This window comes from Catharus ustulatus, chromosome 6 (genome assembly GCF_009819885.2).
Source record: "Catharus ustulatus isolate bCatUst1 chromosome 6, bCatUst1.pri.v2, whole genome shotgun sequence".
NCBI lineage: Eukaryota > Metazoa > Chordata > Aves > Passeriformes > Turdidae > Catharus > Catharus ustulatus.
Window position 1 is genome coordinate 52,104,322 of NC_046226.1, and position 22,763 is coordinate 52,127,084.

General features: G+C 38.9%; 1 protein-coding gene across 1 annotated transcript in view; it reads right to left on the reverse strand.

Moving 5' to 3' along the window:
• Positions 1-20,531: 20,531 nt before the first annotated feature.
• TRIM66 (tripartite motif containing 66) overlaps positions 20,532-22,763 on the reverse strand; it is a 43,530-nt gene continuing 41,298 nt past the window's right edge. Inside the window, exons 18-20 of the mRNA XM_042779398.1 lie at positions 21,983-22,135; positions 21,162-21,380; positions 20,532-20,867 (exon numbers count right to left, since the gene is read on the reverse strand). Coding sequence (XP_042635332.1) covers positions 20,808-20,867; positions 21,162-21,380; positions 21,983-22,135 — 432 coding nt within the window. The 3' untranslated portion in view covers positions 20,532-20,807. The remainder of the gene's footprint in view (positions 20,868-21,161; positions 21,381-21,982; positions 22,136-22,763) is intronic.

Below are 22,763 nucleotides of genomic sequence, written 5' to 3' on the forward strand. Positions count from 1 at the left end.
TGTGTTTTAATACATTGGGAGCAACGCATTGAATTTGATGCCAAAATTATGAGGTGATTACGAGCAAGATTTTTCGCAGTCATTTAACACCTACTCCAGAATGGTCCAACTGTAGTTACTTAGATACTTCATAAAAAATTCACGAATGTAAACTCCAAAAATAACTCTAAGTGTTTAAGAAAAAATAAACTCAATTTTCAGCAGCCACTCACAAACGCATAGAATCTATTTGTTAAACATTTTGAATCATCTACTGCACCATTTAGTTCACCCACAAGGTGGCATATTTATTCTATATTTCCTTTTTTAATAACCTAGAGAGAATCAAGTTATCCTTTATAAAAGGTGTTGTGACCCCAGATGAAAAATGAAGGCCACTGTACAAAGACTTGCTAGAATTTAAATTCAGAAATCATCAATATTTCTTCCTTACAGATCAAATGTTTACTGATTTTTATCATTGAGATGGGGATCAATTGTGAGCCGTAGCATCCAGTTCAACACTTTTCCCATAGTAAATAAAAAAGAGAAAATGCTTTAGACGTGACTGCAGAAAAATCTCTTGGTATTCTGTGTACGGATACTTAGTATTCTCAGTATTAAAGTTTTCATAATGAAAACTCTAGAACATGTATAAAGCTAGCTTAAACGTGTAAAGCCAGCCTTAAAACTGTCTGATACCAAGCAAAACAGTTCAGTCACTCAGTACTTACACACAAAAATCTCAATTTTAAAAGCTAAGGTATATCATTAATCACAGAATCATTAAAAAATTAAAACAAGCATCAGCTAAACATGGGCCTGCCAAAAAAATAAGTGTTCCATTCTGCATGAAGTTACATACCAGTACATAGATTACATAGGTAAACAGCTATGTCATTATGTATTTAAAATTAATTATAAAATTGCAAGTAATTACAGATTTCACCAGGTCTCTGAAAATGCACTGAAGGTAGCACTAATTAAAAACTATTTTTTACATGACAGTAAGGCAGATTTTAATGCAAAGTCACAAATGAGGTAATTCTATTAAGCAGAAGGGAAAGGTAAGCAACCAAACATGCCTTTCTCCCTAAAAGTTATGTTAACCCTGCTGTCTTGTTTTTGGTGCTGCTCTTTGGTGCTTGGTTTTCTGCCACAACCAAATGTATGTATTCCCTAATTCCATACTTTGTTATCATGAACTGAGAAAGTACCAATTTCTCTTTTACATTAAATAAAAATTTCCCAGGAGCACACATGGTTGAGTGCACACAAACACATGCTCAGCTATCTACATTATGCAAAAAATCTCAAAATTACAACTATAATCTCAAAGACTGGCTCTCAAAGAGGGAAAAGGGGGGAAAGGATATGGAAAACTGTTCCTAGGATCTTCCAGAGTATATCACATTTGTGCATTTTACTTAAGATATTCCTTGAAAACGAAAACTCAGCAGTACTAAATTAAACGTCATTCATTTTTACTGCCATCAGCATGCAGTTTGAACAGTTGTAAAGTGCAGAGATCTATCAAAATTTAAGAATACAAACAGGGGCATGTGAATTATGTGCACTGTTGTAAGATAGTTATTTACTGAAGAGAAATGTCAAGAGTACAAGTTAATTCTTACTGTTACTTTACTTTTCCCATCCAATAGAACTGTCTATATTCCTCCTTAAACGTTGCCTGCCATAAAAATTAATGTGCTTGTTCCAAATTTCTTCAACTGGAAGGCCTCTAAAAGTTTTTCAGTTCCAGCACAAGCTATTGCAGAATTTTTGCACAGACTGCTGTACCAAGAATATGAAGTGGTTTTCACAGTTTAAAAAAACCAATTAATATAAGTGAGGTAAGATATGGAGGTAAAAACCACCCTCTTGCATAAATATTTATCTTAGTAGGCATTGGGCTGTGGCAATGGAATAGCCTCCAATAAAATATATGTACCTGCTGTGATGGCTTATTAAAGACTTGTTCTAATATAATTCTCTATCTTCCCTCTAAACTTCTGGTTTGCAGACAATACATGAACAGAGAAATCATCTAAAAAATCCAGCCCTGTAACCTTTCTGTACCTACACGCTAAAAACGTGAGAAATTAGACAAGTTCAAATCAAGACTTTTCTGCCTTGGGTAAGGAAGCAGATGAAAACATTGTTTCAGTGCAAAGCAGCCAACAAACAAGGAAACAACAAAATAAAAACATCCCACAAATAAAAAGTCCATTTGTCTGGTTTTCTGGTAGGTGCAGGAGCATGAAAAAATTAGCAGCTGTGCTGTAACCTCAGTTTGATTTTATAATTGATTATTTTAGGAAAATTAAAGGGGGAAAAAAAATCAATATCTGGCAAATTTATGAGTTGGATTAAATGAGAACATAAAAAGGAGAGTTTTGTTATGTGTGCATTTGCCCCATATGCCCAACCATAGTCAACAGAGAGGGGTTTATTTGAAAGAAGGACCTTATTGAATTTATTATTTCTAACTACATGCATGAGTTCAACTCTTGAAGTATTTTAAGGGAGACTTGAGACCCTTCTGCTACCATAAAAGAAGATAAGAATTGCACTGTGATGTATGCAGCTACCACAAATCAGGGAAAGAGAAGCAATCAAGGCCCTTCAGTGATGAAGGAAAAGTCCTTTTGCCACAGAGACAAACTGTAAGGAGTTAATCAGGGCAATGGTCTGGCTTGAAAACTGATCTATGTTAAATAGAGTGTAACAAAATATTCTATATTTTACTGGCACCAAACATGGGTAAGGACAATAGTCCCCTCACCCCTCCTCTTTCTACCTGGCACAATCTGAATGATCAAGTCCAATTCCAAGCAGTGCAGGCAATCACACAAAGGATGCTTACTTCAAAGAAAACCACAAAACAATCTATTTTAAACTATATTAAATACGCTATGCATGCTGTTTCAATACCATTTCTGCATTTGGTATCTTGTCCAGAGCTCTGAGAGCAGGTGTTCCCAATTTCAGTGATGGATCCAAAGTGGATCCATCCATCCTGGATGCACTTCTGAGTATTAATGCATAACAGCATCATTTGTTAGCTACTGCTAATTAGTACCTCTAATGAAAAATGCTGGACACAAAATAGGCTGCTTCTCCAGGTGAAGACATTTCAATGTCTAGAGAAATTAAGTGGTGTACAAAACCTACAGTTTTCCTCCCAGTTGTATTAAATATTAGGCTATCAGGAATACTTCTCACACACACACACACAAAAAAAATTGTTTCCCTTCCTATCAAATGGAAAGCACATACGAATTCCCATTTCTGTTTTGTTGAAGTATTCAAAAAAAACCTCTTCCTTTTGACAATTATTTCTCATGGAAGGAAAGGAGATCAGAAGATTCCACATGCCTCATGGACCTAAGCTAACATAGAAAAAACTGGTTTGGAAGTCTTATAGCTTATGTAAATATGTAAAATGTATTTTCAAGGTAACAATTACTATGTACTATAAAAATTATAGAATGATAGAACAGGTTTCTTCTTTTCTGTCCCCTCAATATTGCCAAACAATACATGAAACATACACCTTGATAAGAACTATATCCAAGAACTGTAAAAACCACCTAGTTTTCAGTTCACCTGAGTATCTGCTCATGGCTAAAGAGATCACAAACATTCTCAGCAGCATTTTTAACAAATAACTGCTTTATTTTTATAAAGAAATGTTACTTTTTTCCTGATTAGGATGGCCTTGCTAAGTAAATACAAAAATAATTATTTAGAGGATGTTTACTCTGGAGGAGCAGCAAATGTTCTTTTAAGAACTATTCTACATGCGGAGAGTTTAAATTTCATGCCATGTGATGTTCTAATAAAGCATATCTGCAAAATACAGAAATTCTCTTCCATTGCTGAGGCAATGGGGAGCAAAGAAAAACTCTTTGAACCCTCAGTTAAAATTTTAGAGGATAGAAGGAACAGGATATGCAGGTGTGCATATTAAATATCACACTGTGTTACTGCAGTTTTATAAGAGTATTAATTTATAAAATATTTAGTTTATATAGTTTTCACTTCAGTATTAATTACCATTGCACCTCACCAGTGTCAGACGCTGCTTCAACAATTTTCTTGTGAATTAAAAAGTTAAAAGCATTTGGTACATGGCAACCTAATGGACAGAAAATTTAAATGAACCTGGTCTTACTTCACCAAATTTAGGGGGTTTATTATAATTACATGAAGTGAAATCTTTCTCCAATGCAAACAGGAGAACTCTACCACCATTACAGGCATCCCAATCGTCCATGACAGGATTAAATTTCAAACTCTCACAGATATCTAAGATGATCCTCTCCAAAACACAAATTCTAATCCATCGTGACAGAACTTACAGACAACTTGCAAATAATGAAAATCTCTTGGATTTGAGAGATCATGTTTTCTCAGGCATTCCAAGATTTATATCATGATGGTTCAGAAAAAAAAGAAATAAAAAGAAATAAAAAAAGCCCAGGAGAAAAGTACAGGACCTGGTCCTTCTCTTAGACCAATGACCAAGATTTATTTACTTGAATATGCATTAAAATATAAAATTATCAAATATTTAAATCCTAATTTTACTGATATTTTGTGTGCTCATGTTACAGCTCAGTTTCTATGTTCAGCACAATAAAACTTCAGTTTAGGTTGCCATGTGAGCACACTGACAACTTTTAATGTTAAAAAAGGTGAAACTGTCAAAGATGACTTTGCACAAAACAAAAGTATTCTTGACCAGCATTCAAGGCTGCTCCACAGTGTGCTTGGCACAGCAGGTTGGAATTACACTAATTCAAGATTCAACATGGCAGGTTCCTGAGATTCCAAATTTCAGCAGCTTCACATTCATCTACTGATCCCCCAAAACGTTTGGGATTTACTTAAACTAAGAAATGTTATTACTAACATTCAAATAAACAGTACTCCACTGTGCAGCCAGCAATAGTTCTGGAAATATGAACTACAAAAAAGTGACATAAATTATCTGGATGTAATTAGTATTTGCTAGTTTTAAACACAACTGAGTGCTCTAACGCCAAAAGAAAAAGCACAGGAAACACCAGAGGAGCCTGTCCTTTAAAAGATATTTGCATAAGAAATGGCAGTGGGAAAAACTTTACACTCCATCTCCTTCCTGCCTTAAGTATCTTATTCCACCAAGTATATCAGCAAAGCTGCCACGAGCAGATGCTAACACTGTAATTAATTCTCAGGACCCTTTTGTTTTACTACAGGGAACAAACGTGAAATAGTTGGGTGAACTAAATTGAGCATCAAGTACATTCAGTTGCTGATGGCAAATTGATTTTTTCACAGCAGGCTATCAGTACAATTTCAGACAAGCATTTCATTAAGACACAGTATACATAACTCCTTATAACTTTGAACTACCTTCAGCACAGCATTAGGATCAAAGAACAACCAAGTCTTTGAGACTATTCTTAAAATAAAAAATGGGTGCTTGACACCATGTTTTCCAGACTGAGGAAATCAAAAATCAAACTCCAAAAGCTTGCCTGTGCAGCATTTAAGTTTGCTAACAACATAACTGGCATGAACTCTTACGTGGCAATTTCTATACGAATCTCCCAGCGTTTTTTCTTAAAAACACCTGATGTCAGTTCTAGATGAAAACCCACACAATACCTGTTTTTTCCAAGTGACTTGTCACAGCAGTGCTCATCTTAGGCAGTGAGGACAGCTGACTTGGCAGCACAGCCCAACATGGAGAAACATTCTCCCTAGTGTCTGGCAGGCAGGCAGGTAATTCCTCTGCACCCTTCCTGAAGCTGGCTGTGAGGATGGAAGCACTGATCAAGCAATATCAAAAATAGAGGACTCTGAGCAATGCTATTCACACAGTCTAAATCCCAACACGAATTCTCTGTCTTCTACAAGCTATAGCACCATCTGATTCAAAGCAGGAGCCTGAAGAAAACAATATTGCCACAAACTGATCCTGGATTTTTACATCTACTTAGAGAGCTGAATATGTTAGTTATTCAGTTTGGTTCTCATTTGGGTTCAGCAGCGACTAAAGTTGTTCCAAATTAGTAAAACCTCAAACTAACAAACAGTTCATGCTGAATTCCTGTTCAAGGGAAGAAAATAAAAAGGTTCAAGTTAGTATTTCCTCCAAGTTCAGTTCAATTAGCCGTACTTGCATAAAAAGCAGTGGGGGAAATGCTGCCTTGTTTGGTGTTTTTGCTTTAACCTTTCAGACAGGGTTACTGGGCCTCTGCTTAATGAGAAGTTTTAGTTGAAAGCTCAGCCTTTAAATGCTTTACAGCTTGCTGCTAGAAATGATGCTGAACTCTATACAGCAACAGCAGCCATCAAATTATCTTCCTCTTCTATTCACCTGCCCTACCCATCCCATGGAGTCTTATCTCACACATGCCAAAACTTCCTATTCCCTCTTCCCTTCCCACTCTGCCTTTCCCTCACCTCATCTGGCTCTCAGCTGCATCTTTATGGCTCCTCACAGTCATTTCTGTGGTGCCTTTTTCCCCCAGCAGCTCCTCCCTTAGCTCTATATCTGATCCCCTATTTCCCAGTGCTTCATTCCTTTTTGTTCCCTTTCACCTTCTTGGTATTCTCTCTAAAATCATCCAGATTCCAAACCCCGTGGGGAATATCAGAGATATTGGTCATCTCTGTTGTGCCAATCTAAACCTGAACCTGCAAAGATTTATAGAGCTCACAGTCCCATACCAAAATGAGTGATAGGTAGTAGGTACATTTTAAATGATCAGCTGTAAAATAAATATTTGAAACAGTCTTGTAAGTAAAACCTAAGTATTTAGTTTAAGAGGCTCAAATTAGGACCTGCTGGCAGATCACTGTTGATTTCTTATTATTTCAAGGGGATTTAATTTTTCGGAGCTGGGATAAAAAATATCTAAAATTTTTAACAGAGAGTTTTAGATGGCTTGTTTTGTTCATTTTAACTCAAGCTAATTATTCTGTGTACTTGACTGTTTTTTAAAAATGCAAATTTGATGCACAAAAATATGTCAATATGGGGAAATTCATTATTTTTTCCATATGAAGCAGTTCAGGCAAATATCGAACTGTATACAAAAACTCAAAAAATGCAACTAATAAATCACAACCAGAGTTTGCTCAGTTCTGTTACAGTTGCTTAAGATGATGAAACAACACACTTACATTAATTGGTTGCTCCTTGTTCTTTCTACACGCTGTTTTCCCTGAGAGATTTCAAATGATAAGTAACTGGAAATTAGGAAGAGAATTAGTCCATTATTCTGCAGCAATGACACAATGATTAATTATATTAACTTACTGCCCCTTCTGCTTTCAAACCCTACAGTCATAAAATTAGTTTTGTTCAATATTCCAGAAGGGATATGAAAATTAAATTTACACAATTTAACAAAGTCCTGCAGGAAAGCCATACTCATCAAAGATAGTAGATGGATGGATCCTCTAATTCACAATAATATGCAGATGGCACAGCTACCCCTTACAGAGCAACGTGCAGATAAGAAGACTTCCCAAATGGCTCAGAAAAAGAGACAGTGAAAGGACATAGGTGGAAATAGATCAGGCAAGTCTAAGCTTGTGCATCCTCCTGGAAAGCACTCGAAAAATTTTCACTGCAATTCCCCCTGTACTTAATAATTATAATTTCTTTTATCCGGCATTTTTAAACCATGTAATATTTTAAACACCTTGAGCATTTTCTATGCTCTAGTGAATATGAAATAAATGAAAGGCTATTAGGGTCTAGGGAGGCAGATGGTGAATTAAAATCACCACCACACCAACCCAAATCCCCACAATTCCCCTGTTTCTGGTAAATAATACATTTCAGGAAGAGCACATTACTTTTGAGGAACAATGTTTGTGTCACATTTTCAATGCTGGAAAACACTCAGATGCAATCCTACCTTCTCACTGCATGTCTTCTGTGTGATGTAATGTTACATAATTCAAAAATTTTTACTTCTTATTAACTGACTCTTTTTTTTTCTCTAGAATTATGGATAATATCAGAGATCTGGAACACTAAGCACATAACTCCAGAACAGCTCTGCAACAGAGCCAGACTCTGCAACTAACCTTTGTGCCTTAGCCCTGACATGGACACTGTTTACTGCTTTCAGAATATCGAAATAAACTGACTGCAAAACGTTATTTCCATCTTTAAATGAATAATACTAAACAAAACAAAGGTTTTATGTGAAGAATGCAAAGGTTTTATAGGATCAAGATCTGCACAATTTTGAAGAATATTTGAATCTGCATGTTTGTATTGCAATGCAATCAGGACATAGCTACATTATTGGAAAAGAGGGGGGAAAGTGGCAATAAAGTTAAAAGACTTATTTATGTGTAGATTTAAAAATATTGCTAACACACTGTACTTCAGTCAAGTAACTCTTAGATCACCTTTTCTGTATATCTTGGATAAACTGAATTATTATGGACAAATGGAGAAAGTTAGCAATGCACATTACCCAATGATAATTTTATCAAAATTAAACCCTGTACTTGATTGCAAATTCAGTTCATAATGAAAACAGACTGTTAAATACGAGAGAACAACAAAATCTTCATCTGGTATGCCAGAAAAACCTAGAGACTTACAATTTATTTATAAATTAACTCTATACTTTTTAACTCATGTAAAACAAACACTATGACCCATAAATCACCTTTGACATGCAAATAAACTCAGAATCATCCAGGAAATCTGCCCATGGTTCACAAGGAGTGGAGGCACAGGGCTGTCCCTTCACAGAGGACACATCCTGCAGGTGCATCCACATCCTGTATATTCAAAAACTTCTGTGGGAGAAGTGGAACAGCAGGAGCTACTGCATGGGTTGCCTGTAACAGAGACCTTCATCTTTGGCATTGGAATTATTAAGACCCAGATATGTTTATTTTGGAGAAAAAAAAAAAAAAACAATAAAACAATACTCTTAAATAGAGGCGCTTCTAATAGATGTAAGTACTATTCTTAAAGGATAACATTCATTAGGAACATGACATATAAGGTACTTCAACTAATTACTAATTCAATTTATTTTTCCAAAGTTAATCACCACTGGAGAGGCAGAAAGCATCATGTCAATGCCTGTGCCTGCAGCCAGCTCCCAGCCCAAGGGGCAGCACCTCTGGAGATCAGCACATTAAAAGCTATCTTCATGCAGTAGCTATCCATTTGCTTTTCTAACTCTTCCAATATTCTTTCCATGCCAAAAATAATATCATTTTTCTTTCATAGCTACCAATGCCTGAAGTATCTGATTGAAATTTATTTGATTTTCCAGTTTAAAAAAAAAAAATTAAAAGGTTCTATTTTTAAAAAGTGCTTTTATTCTGCTCATTATACGTTATGAAACAGGAATCTGAAGGTGCTGCAATCTCCCTCAGTTACCTCAGGGCACTCAGTTCCAGCTCGTGCTGACTGGAAGTGGCTCACCCCAGTGGCCTCTCCCACAGTGTTTTTAAGAGCTTGGCATCTCCTGCCAAACCCACCATTGACTGCCCAGGTTTGCTTCAGAAAGAATTAGTCCTAAAAAAAAAGAGTTTAAAAAGCCAGAGGTTTAACATTCTCCCCAACTCTTGATATCAGCATATTACACAGGACTTTGAGACCAGTATAATTCAGATAGGCCACCTTACTAAAAATTACTGTTAGATCTCAGATACTCACCCAGCATAGTTGGCACTATTTTTTTCCTGAAGAAAGATTATGAAATTCCTAGATGTAAAGACATGGGGATGTATCTGTCAGCCCTGGAATAACCTGAAAGTAGGTGGCTCCTGTGGTGATTTAGGGAGAAAATGGGATTTCCCCTGTTTTGCGTACTATTTCATGGCATTCCCACTAAAATTTGACCACTTGCACTCATTTCTTTAGAGGTATTGAATTTTCCCTTGCATGGAGTGAGCTTCAGGGAGGAGTCCCTATTTACAATTTTACTGTGTTTCAGGCACAGCACCTCCAATTCTGTTCCTGGCTTGTGACCACAAGTACCAACGCTAAGAGAGCTTTTGCAAAGGCTTATTTAATAAAAAGCAATGCCTTTCAGGCAAAAAGGCAATTTGGAAAAAAAAAGAAAAAAGGAGTGTGTTATATACTCCAATTCCTCAACATTTGCTATCCGTGAGAGTTTGGGAAGAGCCCTACTACTTAAGCCATCTCTCTCTTGTCCTTCCAGGCATCCTTTCTAAATTACTTCAGTTTCAGTCTGAGAAAAAAAATACATCACAGCAAGTGTGGCCCGAGGTGACAGCGAGTGACTCAGGTACCTCTGAGTAAAGGCCACTTCCAGTAGAAGAGGTCACACATAACATGCCAACTACATCAAAAAAAATTGCTTCTTTGACCACTGTGGCTTGTGAATCAAGAGCAACACGGGCTCCTCTAAGACCCCCACACTGCAGATTCATGTTCCAATCCACAGCTGCCAAACCAGAGCATTATTCCTGGCATGCTGTCCAGGAAAGCAGGGCAGGAGGCAGCTCACACAGCCCTGACAGCCACCCAGGGCAGGAGTGGAAGGACTCCACACAGGGTGGGTGATGACAAGGACATATAATCTAACCCAAGCATTGCTGCTCCTAGGGGAATTTGCCCCAGCTGTCTGCTGGCTAACTGCCTCTGGAGCTCAATTGCACATGTACAATTTGCAGGCCCCTTTTACAACCTCTATTCAAATCTGAGAATATAACCATTTGGATATAACCTTTTCCAGCGCTTCTGGTGGTTGCTCCCAGCCTGCCTGTGCTGTAATTTACCTTCATTTTGTCTGGCTTGAGCTGAACTGCCTCATACAGGTCCATTCTTTGTTTATTCCATTGGTAGCCTGCACAGAGGAGATACACTGAATTGTCTCTGTGTCCTTCCACTGAAAGGTTCAAGTCGAAATTGGCTGCGTACCTTACCAGAAACTTAAGACCAACAAAAGTAAACAGTCCTGTCAAATAAAGGACATCAGTTAATAGGAGAAAAAGAATTCAGTATTATGAAAATAAAACAACAATAGTGAGGCTAAAAGACAAAACACATCAAAATCTCACACAGAAAATGATACTTTTTCATTCTCTTCATTTTCTAATTCAAAATGTTAAGCACAAGTAAAAGCCAAACATGAAGAAAGGAACCACTGTGAAAGCTGCTGTGCTCCTGTCAGTCAGTACAAGACAATTTTGACCTTCATGCCACAATATTAAGCCAAAGTTCTTGAAAGAAGGCATTGTTTCAAAAGCCAGGCATTTTCTCAAGGGTGAGAAATGCCTGTTAAAGGCTAAGCTGAAACCCCTGAGGTCAGATTACATTTGACATGTGACATCTAAACTTCTTTATCTGAAAGGGGAATTTACAAAGTTCTGACTGCTCTGTGCTACTTAGCTGTGCTTTGAACAGAATCCAGCATAAGTGTGTACTAACTGAAAGTCCAAGGGAAAGCTTTAGATAGAGCTTTAGATATCCTTGCTATTTATCTAAATATTTATCCTGTGGTGTGTGAGTGCACCTGCTTCTCTCCTTTGGGCCTAAAGAGGGTTATTTTGTTTTGGATAGGTCTGGCATGAAATACACAGCAGATAAAGTGCCACCAGCCACCCTGCCCCAGCAACACCTGAGGAAACAGGCTCCCTGAGGTGGAAAACGATGTCTTATGTGTGATTCCAGTAAGACTCCAAATATGGATACACAAAAGCTTTTACTTAGATAGACACAACATGCAGAATAGGCTTAGTAAGTGTCAGTATCTTTAATTGCCCTGATCATTTGATATTAAGAGCTGCAGTGTCACTGACAGCAGGTGAAATTTGGGAAGCATGGTTTGGGCAGAGACACCCAGCAATAAACGATGGATGCGAGACCAGACATGTCCCAGCAGAGTGAGCTCTCAGCCCAGAAACCCAGCTCTGTTCTGGACTGCATCCAGAGCCCTGTGGGCAGCAGTGAGGGAGGGATTCTGCCCCTCTGCTCTGGTGAGACCCCACCTGCAGAGCTCTGGAGTCCCCAGCACAGCAAGGACATGGAGCTGATGGAGCAAGAGCCGTCTACCAAATGTATCTGAGGGATGGAGAACCTCTCCTGTGAGGAAAGGCTGAGAGAGTTGGGATTGTTCAGCCTGGAGAAGAGGAAGCTCCAGGGTGACCTAACCGCGGCCTGCTCGTACCTGAAGGGAGCTACCAGAGACAGAGCTGATTACATGAGCACACAGTGGCAGAAAAAGGGGGAATGGCTTTGAACTGAGAGTAGGTTTAGATTGGATATTAGGGGGATATCTCTGAGGGTGGTGAGGCTCTGGCACAGGTTGACAAAGAAGCTGTGCGTGCCCCATCCCTTGTGTTCAAGGCCGGGCTGGAGGGGCCCTGAGCAGCCTGGTCTGGTGGAAGGTGTCCTTACACCTGCTGGGGCATGGAAACTCGGTGATTTTTAAGGTCCCTCCCAAACCAAACCGTTCTGTCATTCCGTGAAACGCTTAAGGAATATTTTTTAGCCACCCTGACTCCTCAGGTTCTGAGAAGCGCTGTGCTCGAATTCATTGCTCAAGTTCATCGGCACAGCCAAGGGCAAACGGCAGCACCTCAGGGAAACACCGAGGTGTCCCTGCCCCTTCGACAGCGATTTTACGGTCCCTTCAGCAATCGGCATCCTGGAGCTCCATCTACCGGCGTCGCGGGACCGGCCGGGCTGGAGCTGCGGCCGGGATGAGGGAAGCCTGGCTTGGGACACGCTCGGGATGAGCGGATCCTGCCCCCGGCCTTGCCAGGTCAGCGGGACCCTCCCCGGGCACATCATCCCCTGCCCAGCCCAGCACCGCCCGCTCCCCACGCTCACCCCCCTCCAGTGCCCCAGGATCGTTTGGAATTTCAAGTTCCTCCAAATGAGCCCAAAAGTCAATGAGTTCACAGCCACTTCCAAGTGTTCTGCTACAAGAGGACATTTTAAAACGAATGAGGAGCTTACCTTTTAGGAACTTGGTTGTACTCAGGTCGGCAAATGTGACCATATTTTAAAGTGTGCACTATCAAATATCCTAACTCTATCATGTCCCCATAAATGGTTATCAATAAGTGGTAAAAAACCCACAAGCAGATAGCTTCTCATAGTCCTTTTTCCCCCCCAATAATGTCTCAAATAAGTTATTTTCTCCTTTTTTGCTCTCTAAAATACATCAGAGTCATTTTCAGAGCCAGTTTATCAGAGCCCTAACACAGTGAAAACTGATCTCTCACACCCTTCTTCCACCGAGGTGTTCATCAATTCACCCCAGGTGAGGCTAATCTGGTCAAATAATGACAGAACAGCCAGGCCATAAGGGCAAGGCTCATTTGTTCATCTTCTCAATGAAAATTCAGTTTACAGCTATTTGCCAACCACTTTTCATATCCAAAAGTTTTTATGAAACTGCTCATATTTTTAAGAAATAGTACGTGGGAATTTTTATTGTTAGTACCTATTTACATGGCCACAACTTCATTAGAAATGTGCCTGTTCTGTCTTTTCCATAATTGGTGCATAAGGATTAGAGACATTGAGAAAAACTGTTGCTTTGCCACTCTCCATCTACAAATCAACCTCCTTTGACAAACACTTTCAGCTTGCTTTTCTCACAAATTTGAATTTAAGCACTATCGTTTCCTAGAAAGAAAATAAAGGGGGAAATTAACTTCCCTCTTTCCCCATAACACCAGATTGAGAGAGAGCTATCAAGAGATATATGTGAGTGCAAACTGTTTTCTAGTGTGTACTTAAGGGAAACAGATGGGTGTAATTATGGTTTTATGGAGGTCTTACCTAAAATGCTTACACTCAGCTGCCACATTACAGTTTGATTCTCGGTTATAAATACATGCATTAATCATTGTAAAGATTAATGTCTTTGCACAGATTTTAAGCTAAGGGGGAACGTGCAGCTCCTTCCTGTGGAAGGAGACCATAGTAAAACCAGAAGGTGCAAGGATACTGGAACCCGGTAGGGCTTGGAGGAAGCAAATTCTCCATTAAACGACTTGAAACGACTGGGATCGTGCTGGAAGCAGCAGAGGGAGCCAGCTGCCTTGCTTTGGAGGTACCAGCACTGCCGCTGCTCTGCAGCCAGCCCAGTACCAAACCTCCACCTGCTTTACCCCGGGGCAATGAATCTCCTGTTTCGAGGCTGTGTCGTTGTACAGGAAATATTACAAAAAGCTGAGCTTTGCTCCATCATTAAAGTTTACCGACCGATTCAGGCTGTACCACCACCTCTGGCACCTAAATGCTCCCCAAGGAAGTGAGAGAATACCTGTTCAATTGCAAAATATAACTGAGCAAGAAATAAAAAATATCTCCATCTCCCACCCCTATACATCTGTGTGTTTTATCTTTTCATAGAAGCTGCAGAAACAACTTTGTTCATATTGTTGAGGAAAATTATAAACAGAACTTAACCTCTCTGACAAAACCAGCAACAGGACTGCACCCCTCGCCCATCCCCAGCATCATTGCTGATGTTTACTCACCTTCAATTCCATTAAAAGAATTCTCATTTTCTTTCCATATGATGAGACATTGTAAAAAAAAAACGGAGAGAACAACTAATGCTGTTGCATACATTTAAAAATCTGAACCTCAGTTTTAGCAGGTAAAGTAATAACACAAATTCCCATGTAATATTTGGATCTCTAGCTCAAGAACAATTTCTTTTTCAAGAAAACATCCACAAGGTTAAAAGTCACAAGTCCTCCTACTCCCTTCTCAGAAAGCCTCCTCTTCTGTGTTTCTCATGCTTCATAGTGTTAAGGCTCAATTTATCTCTGAGTGACCCCAGTTAAATCAATCAGTCTTCAATGCATTTGCACAGGCACTCAGGAGGAAAAAATTTGATTAGTTAATCATTTAATTACAAACTGCTGAATTAATAATGGAGAACTTGACTCAAAAAGAGAAGGGCATTATAGCACTGACATCTGGGAAGAGGTGAGACAACCAATGTAAGTTTATTTGTAAATTGTGCATTATTTGGAGGCAGTAAAAGCCAATAAACACAGAATCGGACTAATTCTGCAGGTTTCTCACAAGCAGAGTGAAAGGTTGAATTCTGTGGCTATAAATATGCTCATATATTTACAGTATGCCCTAATTAGGACCAGTGAAAGGAAGAAAATGCATATTCTCATTCTATTAAATATCCTTTCACAATATGAGTCATTGAGATAGCAGATGAGGGTGTGCTGCAGCCACACTGTTCCCAGCTGAGGGGCTGCATATCCCCAGGGTGTTCCCACCTCTCCAGCCTCTCCAGAGGCAGCCCAGGCTGCCTCTCCTGCCCCCAGGGATTCCCTGCCCCATGGCACCGGGCTCAGGCTGGCATGATGCAACACAGCACACTGGGAAGAGCTTTGGACATGATGCAAGAACTAGGAAGTGAGACTGTCACCTCAAAAGGTCATCATTGGGAGCTCCTTGTCCAGCAGGTTCACTCCAGTTATGAGTGCAGAGAGCATTGTGGTACTTAAAATATCAAAAAAAAAGATGAAGACCTTCTGCTTTCTTGAATGGTATGGGAAATTATTTCAGGGGAGCCTTGATGTGGTTCATTCTCTGGACAAAATCCAGGCTGTTTGTATGATCCCTGAGATAACCTGACTCAGCCATAGGTTATGGCTGCAGTATCTGCAGTGCCCAGGCTCCTGCTGCTGCTCTGGAGCTGTAAGGTCCTGGTGAGTCTGCAGCAATGACTGAGCATTGTCCCATTCCCCCTCACTGAGCAGAACTGCCCTGTAGGTAAAACAAGCCCTGTGTGATTCCTGACACTGCTCCAGCACTGGAAGTGCTAAGCTCAAGCATCATTTGCAGCATGCTGTCAGAGCCAAATCCCCTCTTCCATAATGAAAGGTTTTAGTATCCCAAACGTGAGATGTCTCACAATGCTTTCATTTAACATTGCTCCATGATAATCCTGCAACCAGGTCCAAGGGCTGTATTCAATTTCCTTCTCTGCTCCTCACTCACTCCATTAGCTTGTCATGCTGTTTTCTACAGTTATAAGTGGGAAATACTTATAAGTAGATCACAAACCTGGATGAAAGCCAGTTAACCAATGTTTCTAAAGCCCTCAGAGACCACAGGGAAAAAGAAACAGAGGGATGTCCAGTTTTTGCTTAAAGCACTAAATTCTGTTATGTTATTTTTCATAAGCCAAAGCCCACCTGTATATGTTAATAATATACTGCACTGCAGATGCCTGAGAGCTTCAAAATTATGTGTAAGATACAGGATAGAGTTTGGGTAGGATTTAAAGATTAATTTTGAATTGATTTTCACTTTATCTAAGCTCTATATTGTTCCTTTATTTATACCATAGAATAAAATATCCTATAAGGTTTTGGTTTAATTTCTGTGATATATAGAACACTTGCAGAGTCGGCTGGTTCTATAGGGATCATCCCATTCTATTAATATTTTCAGTATTAGAAATTAAGGGTGTTTTCTATTTGCTGTTCTGCCACAGGAAAGAACTGCTTAGCCTGGCCCAGTGAGCTGTAAATTCAGAAGAGTTGCACTGTGCACCACAGGCTACACAGTGTGGTATAGATATGTGCATAAACTCTTTCCTTGACTTAAATCTAGGCCTGTTTTAATGCTGTTGCAGGAAATATTAAAAGTGTAGTAAATAGCAAAAATGTGATTATTTTCAGAATGAAAACTAACTTATAAATTACCATACAATCCAGAAATAACTGCATAAAATATCCTGGCACAACAGTCTATCTGTTTTGCTGTCATTATCTGAAGGTATCAAAATTTTGATGCTTTTTAATGATCTCTAAAAACTGACATTTGCTAAGCCCAGCATAAAACCAGATTAAGTTCCATGAGTTTTTATGGGCATAGTTCAACATCTGAAGCCCTGGCAGGATGCTGTGTTTGTCCATTCAGCCAGGAGAAATGCTCATCCTGGTGTGGGCAGTCAGCACAAGACTTGGCAATGAGCTAGTTCTGCAATGTACAAATCTCACCATTTTAAAGTGAATTTAAATTTTAAATTTAAATTTTAAAGCGAAATCAAATTTTAAATCCAAACATCAGCTCTGATTTGAAAATTTAGAGGGAGTCTTACAAATTCCACCCTGAACTGGAAGAAGTAATCTGAAAAGTATCTTTCAAGAGCCTCTTTTCAAACACTCAGAATGAAAAAGGAAAAATTGGACCTGGATATGTGACAACAAATTTGAACATTGCAGTTTCTCATCTCCACAGTAATACTCCCACCATAACAAACACTTTTCCCAAAAACGCCATCCAATTACTGTCTTCCTGCTTTTACATATCCTAATAGAAGCTCCTGCAAAAGTCTCCTTAGTCTAAATGCTACCATCTACTAAATGCTCTCATATGAACACACATAAAAATATACTAAAGCTCACTTCCACAAAGATTTGCTAACAGACAGGAACAGACAGTGGGGTAGCATTTCTCAAAAAAACACTTCCCTTACTTCTTGCTCCTGATCTACAAATACAGCTTCAAAAGATGAGCATCCTCCTCAGCCTGTAACTACTATCTATCTTTATTTCCCCCAGATTACCTCATTTGACAGCTAAATAAATCAGAGAAACTCAGCTGGCATTTAGCCTTTTTTTGTCTATAATAGAGTTTATTGCCTGTATTTAACAGCTGAAGGAATTGCAAGCCCAGAAGATTTCCTATTTATAAAATAAAAAGTTCTCTCTAATTATAAATGATCTCCTAATTATGTCTGAAGAGCAGCACAGCTGTAACCCTGAGAAAAAGATTCCTTTCCCCTCAAGCCAATAGGCCCCCAGGTCAGAAAGTTGATGCTGATAGCTTTATTTTCCCATAAACCAAACAGAGAGGAACCAATAATAAATATAAAAACACTTGCAGTGTCTGGCTTGACTTCTTGCCAATAGAGGATTTTTGTTCTTTTTTTTTTTTTTTTTTCTGGTAAGTTATTCCAATTTTTGGCTTTTTCAGTTTTAGAATATCTCTTCTGAGTCCTCTAGATTAATACATTACAATATTTTTTTCCTCTCACTAATAAGCAGCATGTTTCTTGGCACTTTATGTGTACACACATTGAAACAACAAACATTTTTGCTACTTGTTCTTGTCATGTTTGTTTCGCAGCAACTTGGAGAAACTGAAAAACAAAAAGGAAAAAAATCTACTTGATATTGAAAATATTAGCACAAACAGCAAGCTGTCTCCCATGCTAACATAGCTGCTTTCATAACTGCTCTGTTTTGCTATCAGAAGTTATGAGCAACTTAGTTAATGACTGTTAATTATACCATCCATACATTAATTGAAAGCAGATTGAAAGTAAAAATTTCAGATTGATGTGCAAAAAGACATTTCACATGTTTTATTGTTCAGCAATGCACATTACACATAAAAGCATGCAGTCATTGGTTAATCTGTATGGTTAAACACCTGTTTGTATTAAGTGTGATGCCATTCTCCTGTCACAGTACTGGAACAAGCAGGTCTTTGAAATTGTCTGGGGGGAATAAAAGCCAAATCTGTAGCTGTCATTCCTTCTTTGACAGACCTATTATGAAACAGTAATTAATCTCTTTTCCAACTGTTTAAACACAGAAAGAATTTTCCCTTTATACATGTAACCCATTACATGCAGGAAAAATACATTGTTCTTATAACCTGCACTGTATTGTGAATTTGCTGACCTATTGATTCATGTTTGAAAATATATGAAGTCACACATAGGACTTCAGTTTTTGTTCTGCTTACCAGCATGACATGAGGTTTATGAGGTGGTTTTTTTTTTCAATAGTTACTAGTCTTAGAGTATTAATCAGAATTTAAGTTAGCCTTAAGAGTGCTCAGGTCATTCAGTCCTGCCAGCACATACCCAAAAGGTGTTCTGTTACGATGACAATCTGGAAAACTTCTATTTTTAATAAAAGCATAATATACCTGGAAAAATTTTAGTTAAACAAGTGCTCTCCAAAACTAATGCTACAGTTAATAACCTTACAGCCTTCAAGAAACAGAAGGAGGCTCTTGTTGACTCTGCTCTTCCAGGAAAAAAGGAAGCCATCCAAAATCTCTCACATTTCTACCACTGCTCCTAGATGAAATCTAAAAAGCATATAATTTTTACATTATTAATGGTAAAAGATAGGTCTTTGGTGGAGGAACTGAGAAAAAGTGATACCTGTAGCACAGATAAGGGTGATTAATTCAGTGACAAACCTGCACTCATTGCCCTATGCCAAGACTCTCACTGTTTTGAGGAATTTGACAGAAAGCAAACATATATGAATTCACATTTAGAAAATGTAAAGGCTGTCTATCTCACAGTTTGCCAGTCTGTTTCTAATATCCAGATTTTCATTTCTTCAAAGAAAAGAAAATATTAGCACTACCAAGTTATGGGCAAACAGTAAGTCACACAGATAGTAGGCTATAACATTCATGTATTATTATTTCATATATATAAACCTTTACTTTAGAGTGTTATCTAAAATAACATACATGGTTACCAGACAAAATAGCCATATCAACTATGCTGAAAATATCATCTTTATTTACAGGAACCTAATTTAAATGAACTTTGTGTTTGAGGTCTAAAAGCTGGTCCCCAGCCTGGATTATTCTGCAGGGCAGAGCTCTAAGGAGGAAGAGGCCCCTCACACACAAGAAGAAAGCACTGGCCATGCAGAGGCTCATCTGCTGCTGAAGGGGTGGGAAACAGCTTGCAAACTATCACTCTCTGCTCAGGTGTGATGTCCTGTTACCCATCCCACCCTTCAGACTTTAAAGTGACATGCAACCTTTGTTCAAGTGAACTCTTAATCTGCTCTTGGTTGTGTTCTGCCTATATGTTGTGAAATTTAGCAAAAAAAAAAAAGAGAAAAAAAAAAAAAGAAGAAAAATATATATTAGACAGCCTTTCTGCTTGAGCTTCTACATATATAGCATTATCATCATCTTCTAGCACTGCTGGTAATCACAGCTGCAGGTAACAAGCAAAAAAAATCAGAAATAAATGACGTTATTTTATAGGCACTTCTATAACCATGTAATTCACTCCATAGTTAATTTCTGAATTCTAATATCTGCTTTATAGAAAAACAACTGCCTTAGGTTGTATAAAGACGCTGCCTTTGAGAGCTACGAAATCCCACACTGCTTTACCGAGCACGAATTAGATTCCAGTAGAATGATGCCTTGCAAACAGAGCACCCAGTGTGCACTGAGAACCAGCTCTCACAGAGCCCTTGTATCAGCACTATTAGCACTTGTTCTTTCCTGATTTAATGAAAATGCTGTGCCTCAAAAGAAACAGCTAATCAGATAATCACATTATACCCTATCTCACAGGCTTTGGAGCAGCCAAGCTCCCAGAAAAATCATTGAATAAGACAACAGGATTACAGCTTTAATGGCTACATATTACATTTGTCACAAAGCATGGCCAACATTCACACTGAGGTTGCAAGATTATTACATGGTTACCTGTGCTCTATAAAATAGAGATGTCACATTGAACAGATCATGAAACAGTACTGCAGTATGAGGTATTACTAGTATGTTGTTTTTATTAATATTTATCATTACTTATGATCAAGACATTAGTACTTCAGTGTAAAACACATAGGTGATTTGACAGAATATTGACAGATTTAAACATTTTGGATCTGTTGTCTATCCACAAGATCTAGAAATAAGGCATATGGTCAGCAGAATAGGAGAGTTTAAAGAAACCACCCGAGTGCTTTGCTTTCCTCCCACACACCTTAACTCTGCCAGTCATGCTGCTGGATTCCTCAAATCTCATATCTTGGGGAGGTCATACCTGAGGAAGGCTGTTAGCTGGCTGAAACATCATTCTTTTAGTTTTATCACTTTCCTGTGTACAAAGGAAACAAACAATGAATAGCTAAAGGGCTCGGTCTTTTTACAAACCTCGCTAGGAAGATAGCCTGAGAGGCTTCATTTGCTCCTGCTCGCACATTTATACACATCTGACACTTTATTCCACTCAAGGGACCGTGACATGAAATTGTAGAACTGATCACGCATCCATGATAGAAGCTTGACAGTTTTCCCAGACAGCCCTGCCAAAACTTCCCATCAGTAGCTGTAAACAGAGTTAGCAGGGAGGCCACTTAGCAACCAAATGCTTTTGCTTTTGCAATCTTACAGCGTGGCGCCGTTTCCTTTTGGGCTGCACGCACTCCTGCCCATACGATGGCCACTGGAAGTCCTGGGATGGCACTTGGCTGTTCTGGCTCTCCACATCTTCAGAATCAGAGTCATCCTGTTGCATCAAAGGGAAATGCCTGTCTGGATAAATCTCTTTCAGTTTGTCCTCAAAGAACTCATCCAGGCATCGTCCCGCCTCAGCAACCTCGGAATCTGGCTGTAAGGGAGCAAATAACCATTCAGTGCTGCCACACACAGAAACCATCTAGGATCAAACCCAGATAAATACCCCATTCCAACATCTCTCCTTGGCTCTTTGTGCGTCATCTCCATTAGCCTCTGCACACTTTCTGCAGCCCATTAGTCCCTCTGCATTCCCAGTATAAGTAAAAACAGATGCTGCTGTTAAGGAACACATTTATGCACCTCTAAGAAGTAGAGATATGCAGTGAACTAGAAAGAACAGCAGTCATCACTGCTCTTAGGAATTTCTGTGCATCTTAATTTCCCTAGGTATTTTACTGGCTGTGACTGGCTTCTCACAGCAAACACAGCAGCATTCCATAGAGTTGTCTGTGAAGATGCTCCTCTTTAATTTTAGATCCATATGTATCTGAAGTTCTCAGATACATACATAACTTCATATAAACTTCGTTCCTGCCATTAAAAAAACCCTAACTTAATTTTCAAAGAATAAAACTGATTAATACTTCTGTTTATCCCAATTCTCTATTTGATTTCCATGAACCAAGTAGTGGCCCCACTGAGAGACCCAGCCCCTGCTTTGTCTCCCCCCACCCATACATATTAGAAACATACATAATTGAACTTTGCACAGTTCCAAAACATGAGACGCACGTCAGTCACAAGTTCCTCAGGTGCAGAATAGTGGGACTTGTCCTTTTTTTGCAGCTTCTTTCTTATGGTGGACAAATCCATTGGCCTTTTGATGATCTGATAATAATGCCGAGCCTGCAATAAGAAGAAAAGGCAGGTATGTGACATTTTAAATTAAATCATTTCCTCTCCAGTGACTTCTATTCAATTTTGGAGAGAAGTCATTGCAGAGGAGTCCTTGCATGAGGGTAGACACCTGTAATCTTTTAGTGCCTACACTTGTGCATCATCTTCCTGGGTGCTTTTTCATTAGATTAAAACACATTTGTTTGCAAGACTGATCCTAAAAACAGCACACTTCAGTGACTACTCTGCTGCTTTCACTTTGTAAAGTTTATTCCTAGATAACCATAATCCAAATTTAACCATGATCAATAGTATACGTAACACTGACAATTAGCTGACATTTTCCCCAAGCAATTACAACAAGAATGTGCTGTGATACTTTCAGCTGGCAATGTGGGAAGTAGTCTGTCTAGAGCGACTCAAAAAAGGATACTGTGCATTCTTATAAAAGTTCAACAAAAGTCTTTTTCAATGGGCATCAACTATCAGGATATGGCACTCCTTAAATCTTTCTGGGTCTAAGCCTGCTTGTTAGGTGATTTGATCCATAAATTCATTGCAAGCTTCACTAGGTGGAATGGGTTTTATATCATTATTTGAACTAGTCCTTCACCTAAAACTCTTTTTTCCCCCCCTT